The sequence below is a fragment of the Nicotiana tomentosiformis genome, chromosome 3 (assembly GCF_000390325.3).
Source record: "Nicotiana tomentosiformis chromosome 3, ASM39032v3, whole genome shotgun sequence".
Taxonomy (NCBI): Eukaryota; Viridiplantae; Streptophyta; class Magnoliopsida; order Solanales; family Solanaceae; genus Nicotiana; species Nicotiana tomentosiformis.
The window spans coordinates 151,203,446-151,214,639 of record NC_090814.1 but is presented as its reverse complement, the minus strand read 5'-3'; the positions used below and the strand labels follow the sequence as shown (position 1 = coordinate 151,214,639).

The following is an 11,194-nucleotide window of genomic DNA, read 5'->3' as shown; positions in this document are numbered from 1 at the left end:
GTTTGTTTAAATGGCTGCTAAAAATTCTGATCAGCCGATTGCTAGAAATATTTTGAGATTCCAATCTACCAAAATTAACTTAATTATCCACTGAGCCCCAGTAACCAGTAATAGAACTATAAATATACTTTAACTCTATCTGGTTCATATATGTTTGGGAATCCCCCCCCCCCCCCCCCAACCCCACACACAAAAAAAAAAAAAATCTCGCAGAAGAAAAAGGCAGCATGTTTTATTGCCTTTTTTTAAATAAGGAAAAATCAACCAAAAATACTTACATTTATAAGCAATTTTTTGTTTGTTTCCTTTTTCTCAAATCTACAAGGAGGGAAAGCCTAAACATAATCCAATACTCAAAGGAAAATTGGTGATGGAAATGCTACAACTAGATAGAAGGAACAGTTCATGGCTGAAGCAAGTAATTCAACAAACAATTGTACCAAGTAACCGGAAAATACAGTAATTAACTACAGATTAACAAATTAAAACACTAGTGATTATAAACTCCATTAAACCAAAATCAAAATCAAAATTAACGAAAGCAATGACACATGAACAACATGTACGTACATACATACATACATAAAGAAGAAGGTACAATGTATTACCAAAGATCGTGCAGGAATATGATTAATTGGGCGAATTGAGATTTTTCAGAATCTGAATCTGATGAAGAGAAACTTTTCCTCGTTTTGGGCTTCAATTTGATGGTGACTGACCCGAGCCGAAGCTGAGTCCGATTATGCAATTTGATAAAATTGATATAAAGACAAAATTGACCTCTCTGTGACTATATTCCCATTTATTAATGGACGAATTTACCCCTATGGCGAAATTTCCTGGATTTGTCCTTCTCCGTGTGGCACTGTGACGTGTGCACGTTTTCCTCCTTCCATTTCTAAGAATGATGCTAGTATTCTTAATTCTATTTTGTATGGTATTCTTTAATTTGTGGAGTCAAATAATTTTTTGGTTATAAATTTATATGCAACAATAACACAATCCACTAAAATATCATTAGTGGTCTGAATAGGGTAGAGTGTACGCAAACCTTACCCCTACCCCGGAAGGGCAAAGAGGCAGAGGCTGAATCAGGATTTTAATCTTATAAATTCAGAATTGTAATCATTTTAAGTTATTGGGTTCTAAATTAACAAGTTGTACATATTCAACAGATTTTTTAATACAAATACATGGTTTGAGCAAAAGCTACTAGGTTCGGTCGAACCTGCATCTCTTACTCTACCTCCGCCCCTGTAGAGAGACTGTTTCCGGGAGACCCTCGCTCAACTGTGGTTATAAATTTATAAGATTTTAAACATTTTATGTATACAAAACCTTAAAATAATCTGTGTTTGGAAGTGTCGACTCATATAGTCCAACTTCCGTCATTTCATTCTAAAAGAAGAAGGTATAAAATGAAAGATAATACTAGAAAAGTACATAATAGGAATAAGTACAGACGCAGAACAGAAAATAGAGGCCAGTGGTTCAACTGTTCCCGTTTTCATGCACTAATGCTTACCAAGAAAGACTATAACTCACATAACATTATATTATTCGGTTAAAAAGAAGAAGAAGGAAAAACCGCAATGAGATGTACTTTTAGAAATGGATGAAATGTTCTTTATGTTAGCTTTCTGAAGTGCAGTAAACTTCCAAATGGGACAACCATATATACTATATAGTCCTCTTTGCTTTAAAACTAAAAAAATTGTGATATCGTGCTAAAGACTCGAATTCATTATTTAGTAGTCTGATGTGATTTAGATACAAAATGATATATTTCTGAAGCTTTTCCTTAACAAAAGCTTGTTTATAAGTTGATTATAACAACGAAATGCATAGCTATGTATGCAGCTGAATAAAGATAAATCTCCTCAATTGCAAAGAATTGCTCTATATAATTGTATTGTCTAAAAATTATCCTAAGGGCCGAGTCAATTAAGAGAACCTTCGAAGGCTGACACACGTCATCAATGTGTTCTCAACAAAGGACGAAGGCGAGATCGGAGTGATCTGACGAAGGACGAAGACGAGGTCAAGTTGACTCAGCAGAGGAATGAGGACGAACACTCCCTTTAGAAGGACAGTAACGGCTAGTTTTAATGATAAGACTTTAAGGAGAATACTCCAGTAAATATTCCTCCGATTTATACTATTAAGGTTTTTGTGGCTCTTGTGCCCATATAAATAAAAAGATAACAAAGGAGGGTTGGACACTCATTGTAAAGAACAACATATTAGACATTCTCTAAAGATTCTTACATACATATCGTTGTCAGGAGGAATATCACATAATCTCACCTTTTTCGGTTACCTCACTTGCATTTATTTACATCAATGCCATTATATATCATTTATTACTTTTTAATGCCATTCCCTTCATTCTTGTACCATTGAATATTATTTATTGTTACACATTTACTGCTATTTAAACGGAATTTGTGGCATTTTGCCACGAAATCAGTTAAACAATCTTTTGAATATTAATATTGGCTAAGATTAACTCTATTCTATTACAAAATCTAATTATTTAAACCTAGATCTAAATTTTGGATCAAACAATAGGTATTTTATATTTTAAGGCACACCGACGTTGAACTTTAATTTGTTTGCCACTTTGCTATAAACTTTATACCTAGATATTTATTACGTAATCAGTAAACCAATAAAATACATATAAATATCATCAACAGCCACCTCCCTTAACAAAGAAATAAAAGAAGAAAGCTGCAAATACTTTTACAGTGGGCAAAGATTGTCTTATGACTAGGAAATTATTAGTTGGAAAGAGAGCGGCTTAGTTGTATCTAATGTCGATAGACTAATATACGAAGCAGCTTAGGTAGATGCAACTTTAACGCCTCTTGGTCATGTTTTTCAACTGTGACTCCTTTCTTCTTCAAATTTCCAGATTTCACACCAAATTTCCAGGGAAAAGAAAGTTAAAAAGTGCCGGTAATCACCTTCATTCATGTTTTATGTGTAAAGATTGTTGAGTAATGGTACCCATTACTGTAGATGTGGCGGAATAGAGGATGTCTGCTTCCTTTAATCAGAGATTTCGGTTTTTAGTCATTAGAATAAAAAAAAATGTAATAAGAAGTGTTGTCCTACTATGAGCTCAACTCGACAAAAATCCGAATTAGTTATGTCACTAAAATCTGAATTTCGATTGGTTATAATAGGACGGATGAGATTGTTAGCAAAGAAAAAGATAGTGTCAACCCCTTAGGGAGGGGGGAGGGGTGCAGGTAGGCTCGTGAAAGTGCTAATTGGTCGATGGACAATGGTCTTTAAAATAATCGGGATCTGCGCTTCTAAGGACACCGATTATCAGAAAGCTAATCTTTTTAATAATAGAAATAACGCCAAATAAAAAGTGAAACTCTGCTTCCTTCCATAAAACAAAACATTTTCCAAGACTGCATCCGCAGAATATAAAAATAAGAGCATCTTTTTGACTTGCAAATACTCTGAACCTTTTAAAAAGAAGCCTTATAAGCTACAAGTATTAATTAGACAAACTAACAGGAAAAAGAGAGCCCGGTGCCAGAATCAAAACCATGGGATTCAACTTTATTTACCAAAAGTAACGCGTTTCCTTTTAAGTATCCCCAAAAAGGATGAGGCAAAAAAAAAGAAGAAGAAGAAGAAGAAGAGACGCATTTCTCCTTTTATGCATTCAGATTGCCTTACGCCAAATCCAGTGAAAATTTACACGTTGTGCAAGAGCTTAAGGAACGTATTTGAAACACAACAAAATGGCAAGCACAAAAAGTAGCTGAGTTAAAGGAAAGGCCAACTAGTACCACCCCATTTAAAACAGCTTCCGAAGAATTAGAATAAGATCAAAGCAATTCCTCAAGGAAGTAATCAAATCTTCCAATATCAAAAGCTCGAGACAATATTATAATAACCACCTCTTCAGGCTTCCAGTAAATAAAATATTATCACGTGCCAGGTCACATGACCACTCTGAAACTTTTAACAACTTATCTGGAAATCAGAGTTCCAACACAGAATAGTCAAAGGAACATCACATGATCCAACTAGCATCGGATCCTTCACTACATTCAAACATCATATATAAACCTCATCAGCTCAGCTCCAAAGACATATTATCTTGATCACCTCTTATTCCACTCACCCTGCAGCAAAAAACCCATCATTAACATCCTTAAACACAGCTTACAGCAAGAAAATGAAGAGCCACTCAAGAATACTAGCTGCTTTTGTTCTAGCACTTCTATTGATTCTTAGTTCAGAGTCCAATCCCGCACATGCAGCTCGCTTCCTCTTCAGAGAGCATCCATCCACAAAAGCTTCAACATCACAAACACTCAAAGGTCTGCATGCAAAGCAGAAGCAACCATTCAAGAAAGTTGATTCAAGCTTTAGGAGAATACCTCCAAGCAGATGGAATCCTATACAAAACAAGTAATTTCTGAATCCAAAAGTGTTCACATCTTACCTCCATAAGCAGTTTTCTCAAATATCACATTCTTGTACCAGGTTCAAGTCCCCATAGGATGACTAAAAGCATCACCTCAGCAAAGCAGAGTGTCTCTGGAGCAGTTTGTTCATTCAATATGAATGTAGTTTGCTATTATAAATTTAGTTTCCATTTTCCAGTTAGGATAGTCACTTGCAGTACAAATTACAGGATCCAATTTTGTTCCTCGGTAGCTATTACATTTGTTGCTAGATGTATTTCCCAAAGTTCTACAGATGTGAATAGTTTAAATTTTTTCATAACGGTGCATTTACGAACCAACCATTTTAAACTTATCAATGAAGCATTTAACGAAAATGAAGAACAAAGATTGCATGAACAACTAAATTCAAGTGTACTCAGCATCCAATAGAAGTTCCATGCCTTTCTGATCAAACAACAGAAAGTGACCAAAACTGATCATTCACAGTAACGTAAAATTGAATAAACCTATAAACATTACAGTTAAACTTTAATCTTCTTTCTTTGAGATTCTGACTGACCATCTCTCGTATGCCTTTTCTTCTCATCTTTCGACCTTTTCACTTTTTTGGAAACCTGATGAGCCAAAAAGGGGGTATTTGAAGTTTTGGAAGAAGCCAAAGTTGTCTCGATCTCTTTCCTAATATCTTTCAATTTTTCTTGCTTTGGTTTGGAATGAGTATCAGCAAGAAAGCTATCCTTTACAAGTGATTTGGTTTCCGTTGGTCCGAATGTAGCATAAAATTCTTTGAGAGCAGATTGTTGTGAAGCTTGTCTCGACTTCCACTGATCAGGTTGCCTAGCAAATCTATTTACAGAAAAGGAAGCCAAATAAGTACAAGAGAAACCACGAAAGTTCAACTCAACTTTAAATGAGTCTGTCAGAATGGTTTCATAAGGTCTGCTCACTGTCGATTTGCGATTGTCTAATGAAGATAAGTGAATAATTACAGCATGTAATCTCAAAGTTCAGATGCTAATGTTAATGATAAACAGCATGAAGTAACTAAATTATAAAGAATAAGAAGCAGTCGTGTTAGGATGAGGAGAAACAATAATCTTAATGTACCTAGCCCTTTAACGTTGTGACAATGAACAGGATCAAGATGCATAGACAATAAGAGTTATGACACAACAGATCCCTGATTGGAAAAGAAACGGTGCTCTCAGCCACAGAGCACTGTGAACTTCCGTCGTTAAGCCACATTAGATAGTGGCAAAGAGGTAAAACCGTGAAGATGGAAAAGAAAAACCCATAGCTTACCCGTCAATATCGAGTTTCCTCAGTAGGTAAGGTCCCTGCTTAGTCTTGGATAGCTCTGATTGGAGAGGTAGCATTTCCGACACTATTGTTTCTCTCAGGGACAAGTTACTAGCAGTGAAACACTTTTCAACTGTAAATGAGCCAAATGGGTGCACTGAGAGCTCACCAAAATGTCCTCGAAGCCTTCAGGTTACAGATCATCATTATTAGCAAATCAATAATATGATTATCAACTGTAAATGGGTAACAAACGTCGGCTGTAATACATACTTGGCCACTAACTTCCTTTTTTGCTTTGCCGATATATTCGAGTTGAGGAAAGATTCAATGACCCGTGAACCACTAGGATCTTTCGATGCCGCAAAAACATGATGCTCTTCCAAAGATGTGATACTAGTAACATAGATCTGTATGAGTTCCTGTAGCATATAAAAAAGGATTATATCATGCTGACAGCTTCAACAACAGTTGAGAACATAACATACACGATAACTACGCACTGGCTTCTGAAATAATGGGAAAATATAAGAGTTGAACCAAACAAACTAGATAGATCCGCATCAGATGTCAGACTGAAGCTAAAGACTATAAGCAAAGTAATGTAAAAGGCAGGGAATGCTGGAAAGAGGCGAATATGTGACACACATGAATGTACATCACAAAAATAAATTCAAAAGAAGAATGAAAAAGGGACACATACACTGGGAAGTCTAAATACCGACTGCAGAATCAGAGATCCAACTACATGGATCTTTGTTCCTTGTGGCCAACTCCAGTTAGATTTGTCTCCTGAGCAGAAGAAATTTTCAAGAAATAATAGTCGGGGGACGATATACTTGGGAAACTCATCCCCTGTGCATACAGCGGCAGCAATGGCCTGACAGCACTGAAACCAAGAGAAATGGAAAGAAAGAAACATTCAGCTGATCCTTCTTTCTTTCTAGTAAAAAAGAATATTTATCAATAATGAAGTAAAATAGGGTATGATGATGATGAAGGAAATTAATACAAAAAGACATATTTTCCAATAAATGAACTGAATACTAAGTAAATGGATATTTATTTTCATCAGACAAAGTATATTTTACTGAAATCATTACCAAGATGATACAGTACGAAGTACAAAACAACTTAGAACAGTTCCTCCCCTATTTCCTCATATCGTCCAAAAAGAATATCCAGAAATCATGAACACAACCATTGGAAAATATAAAGTGTGACCATCAATATCCACAACAAACCTCATGTTCATGGCTGTGGAGCCTTTGAGTTGCAGCAAGGACAGAAGCAACAACTCCAGACTTTCCCATTTCGAAAAGATCGCGAAACTTTGTCCCAAGCTCCTCCCAGATCAAGTCCATCTTGTAACAAAACAGGGTATGAGTGATACTATAAACCAACATATGATTAAACATGAGAATATGTTGACAAAACCTATTTCAAGCTTACAGTATAATGTCCAGTAAGAGTTTTAACTGTGCAATCAAAATAGAAGACATAAAGGTCATCTGGCGCACTGCATACTGATTTTAACATCTACCAACATTTGTATCTAAACAAAGTTTTCAAGGTTGTCTGATTCAATTCTACTGGACCTTCGGCTTATCTTACATGAAAGCAATATCGTAATATTGAAGATTGAAAAGCCTTACATGTTCCTCACTTTTGGCTTGAGATGCTAAAGCCTGCACGACGAAGTTCGCACAGTGATGAGATGACATTCGAAACAATGACTTCCTGAAAACTTTTGTTAACAACTCACTGTACAATGTTTCAGGAGCAAATTCCACAATGACCTGCAACATTTGTGCATTAAAATGTCAAACAAGTTCTAACAAGGAGAACATTGTACAAGTTAGAAAGCAAAGCAGCTAAAAGAAGCACAGTAAATCATCATGTCAGCAAATTTGCAACGTCTCTATAGACCTAGGCTTCAGCTGATTTTATAGGAAAAAGGTGGATAAATGTTGACAAACCACAAAGAACTTATGCTCTCTGCTTCCACGATTAACAAACATTTGCCTTAATCGTGGAAAATTGCCTTAACAAACATTTGCCTTAACGACAAAGAACTTATGCTCTCTTTCAGATGGTTGGATTGTCTAACAGGTTCAACCACCTTACATCTAGTAGCGATTCTAGATTGCATAAATAGAAGGTTGATATGCCAAATATATGAGGCGGGCAACTAATTCAGCTGGAATTGTACCAAAACTGTCGGCTCATAAGTCATAACAACTGAGCATTTCACCAATTTAAAGGTTACGACAATCACTGTGGGGCAGCAGCATAAGGGGGGAAAAGGTTCATGCATCTAAAGTAGATGCTGAAGTGTACTATAGTCCTATGACCAAGCATATATCTAAATGTTCCATTCAAATTAGACTGAACTGTCACTATCTTGATAATACCATTAACAGAAGCGGAGTACAATGTGTGCAGCATACAGATAGATTCATGACTACGGAGCTCTTAAAACAGTTAAATATACAACACTACTGTTGGAAACGCATGTACAAAGAGGAAACATAGGCAGACATCAATGATATTTTACCTCCATTAAATGACTGTATGCAGTTTCTTCCACTAGCCTTGAAATGTTTCTCATGGTTTTTCCCTCTAACAAGTTTCCAGTATTGGCACTTTCAGCGCTGCTCCCAAGAAGAACTCGAATTAAATGCAACAATTCCAGTTCATTTCCGGCCAATAATTTCAAAGCAGTCTGCAAATAAGAGAATAAAATCAATCATTGCTCATTGATATGTAATTCCACAGTTGTGGTTTAAACTAGTGGCCTTAAACAACATATGAATCATTAGTTGGCACACAAGCATGTATTACTAGTGTTTCCAATTTTCATAGTGGTCTTTATCATCTTTTGCACATTTACATACTGTCAGCAAAAAGACTGATGTAGCAATGGAGCCTGGGAACATAAATTGTATACCTGCAGAACTAAACTGCTGTATTGATTAGTTTGAAGTTTTGAAATGTCTTCACTGGCAGCATTTAACATCTCTGATACGAAATTTTTAAGCAAATTAGGAAATATTTGCTGAAACCGCAGTGAGCCATTGTCTTTTGCATGAGGCGTCCTGAGATTCAAGCGTTCAGCCAAGACAACTGATGACTTTGTGGAATGGAACTCTTCTAAAGGCACCCCTTTAAGTAGGCAAAGAAGACTCCGAAGCACATGAGATCCATGGCAGTTGCACATTATATCAACAGGATTGACAACAATTGCCTGATATAGAAAAGTAAAAGAACCAATGAACAATCAAGTTAAGAACATGGATCATGTATGCCCAAGAAATTATCATCCACCTTTTATTCTGATCCACTATGACATTTTCCAACCTTAAATCTTATAGCAGATTTCAAAAAGGGGTTTCACGTAGAACCACAAGAACAGAAAAGGATTAAGCAAGCAAATAGCATGTTGTAATGCAAATTAGGCAATAGGAAAACATTTAACCATTATAAACAATGACGATGACACTATTTCATACCTTACAAATTTTAATCAAAGCCTGTTCAATCAGAGAATGGTTCTCACTTTCCTGAAGGTGATAAGATAGAGATTTTAAAGCTGTTTCGACCACATGAGAGCCTGATCTATCGGCTGCAATATGAGAGATATTCTTTGCACAGCTCTGAAGGAAACTACAAAGGTGATCCAAAGAACAACCTTCAAGTAGAGTTTGCAAAGTATGGCTTATTATATAATCAGTTGCAAGTTCTGCTTCTTTCCCTCTGGTTTCTTCCAATGCATTTCCACAAATGACAGACCGCTCCTCTGGGTCAATTTCTGTACCTTCAATGGCATTAGCAATCTCCGCAAAGTATTTTGCAGTCTCGGGATCAATCTGCTGTCTACATAAGAATATTAACAAGGTATGAATGCTTCAGATTGCAATACGTCAAATAGATCTTAAAAAAAGGCAGCCTGGTGCACTAAGCTCCCGCTATGCGCAGGGTCCGGGGAAGGGTCGGACTACAAGGGTCTATCGTACGCAGTCTTACCCTGCATTTCTGCAAGAGACTGTTTACATGGCTCGAACCCGTGACCTCCGGGTCACATGGCAGCAACTTTAACAGTTACGCCGAGGCTCCCCTTCAAAACGTCAAATAGATCATCTAATAAAATTGGAAATGACGAATATGCGATGAGAACCTGAGAAATGATGTTTGTGGAACAGGGGCTGTCTTGTCGGGCTTACGAGATCTATCATTGCCATAGGCGATCCCTCCAGATACACTTTCAACAGTACTATCAACATCAACTCCAGCATGCTTTTTTGACGTCTTTCGGCCCATTCTTCTTTTCCTTTCTCCCTAATTATTAGTTTTATCCTCTCAAGCAGTTGACTGGTCCGTCAAATCACAGGCTTTATGTTTTCTCAAAATTAAAGCTTGCAGACCTACAGAAACCATGGGTTTTTACACTGCAATGCTTGCCTACTGTAAACATAAGATTCAACAGCAAACCTAAGCAAACATTTATAAATTATTCAAAAATTCGAAAAGAAAAGCAGCGTCTTTATAACGTCAAAGAAACATATTTAGGTATTTTCACTAAAAACATCTCAAGGTCAGTGTTTTGGAGAGCGAGAAGCGGAAAAATGCGAGGAGGCCTTGCTTCACCGAAGCGAGAAGCTAGGAGCGTGTGCTTTTTTTTTGCGCAATTTAATACATAAATAAAAAAATACTAAATAGGCAAAGATAAATGACGAAGAACTCGATAAAAATAACATATTAAGCAAATGTTTCAATTCTTAAATTAAGAAGAAAATAATAGATACTAAAACTAGGTAGGCAGTAATACTCAAAAGTCATAACATATTAAGCAAATGCAAAACCAGATCACAAAAGGAGCAAAATACTATTCTTCAACAACCAAAAAAAAAAACCAGAATTGTTAAAACAGGGCAGAACAGGGAACTGCAGAAAAACAGAGTGAACATCAGAAATTAAAAAAAAATAGAGCACTCGCTTTTAATAGAAAACAGGGCAGAACAAAGAACTGAAAAAATTAGAAAAGAGAAGAGAAAAGAGAAGAAGGAAAAAGAGGAGAGGAGTCGAACAGTGAACAGCAGAAATTTTAAAAAAAAGACAGAGCAGAACCCTAAAATAGAAAACAAGGCAGGATAGAAAAGAAGAACTGAAAAAAAGAGAAAGGGAAGAAGAGAAAGGGAAGAAGGGAAAAGATGAGAGGAGTCGAAATACCTGTTGTGAAATGCCTTTTCACTTCAATACCAAAACTATAATCTTATGAAACTAGACGTTATAACCAACTAAATATGGCAATTGATAATACTGAGCCCATGTAATCATGTATAGACAATCCAGTTGGAAAAAACACCCTCATTTAGCATAGACAGGGCTTAAAACAAGAAACCCTAGATATTTCAATGCATGTTCAGTTTATTCGCAAAGTGACGGCTCTAGGG

General features: G+C 36.3%; 2 protein-coding genes and 1 long non-coding RNA gene across 5 annotated transcripts in view; 1 reads left to right on the top strand and 2 right to left on the bottom strand.

Moving 5' to 3' along the window:
• The window catches only part of LOC104100893 (ubiquitin-conjugating enzyme E2 34-like), a 6,712-nt gene extending 5,947 nt beyond the window's left edge, over positions 1–765 (bottom strand). Inside the window, exon 1 of the mRNA XM_009608261.4 lies at positions 609–765. The gene's annotated coding sequence lies outside the window, so the exon portion shown is untranslated. The remainder of the gene's footprint in view (positions 1–608) is intronic.
• A 3,551-nt stretch (positions 766–4,316) lies between these two features.
• On the top strand, positions 4,317–4,780 carry LOC138907274 (uncharacterized). Its single transcript, XR_011415089.1, has 2 exons — positions 4,317–4,443; positions 4,519–4,780. It is a non-coding gene; the product is annotated as an uncharacterized lncRNA (long non-coding RNA).
• An 83-nt stretch (positions 4,781–4,863) lies between these two features.
• LOC104100891 (pumilio homolog 23) lies at positions 4,864–11,194 on the bottom strand. 3 transcript variants are annotated; one of them, XM_009608259.4, is made up of 11 exons: positions 10,971–11,194; positions 9,919–10,205; positions 9,254–9,617; positions 8,692–8,988; positions 8,299–8,466; positions 7,397–7,540; positions 6,986–7,105; positions 6,445–6,630; positions 6,015–6,163; positions 5,745–5,927; positions 4,864–5,288 (listed from the first exon to the last, which is right to left on the bottom strand). In XM_009608259.4, exons 2-11 carry the CDS (start codon positions 10,059–10,061, stop codon positions 4,964–4,966), a joined length of 2,079 nt encoding a protein of 692 aa, XP_009606554.1. In that variant the 5' UTR covers positions 10,062–10,205; positions 10,971–11,194; the 3' UTR covers positions 4,864–4,963. The 3 variants fall into 3 exon arrangements, with proteins under 3 accessions (XP_009606554.1, XP_009606555.1, XP_070053964.1); XM_009608260.4 differs by having other exon boundaries at positions 9,919–10,165; XM_070197863.1 differs by lacking the exon at positions 10,971–11,194 and having other exon boundaries at positions 9,919–10,408.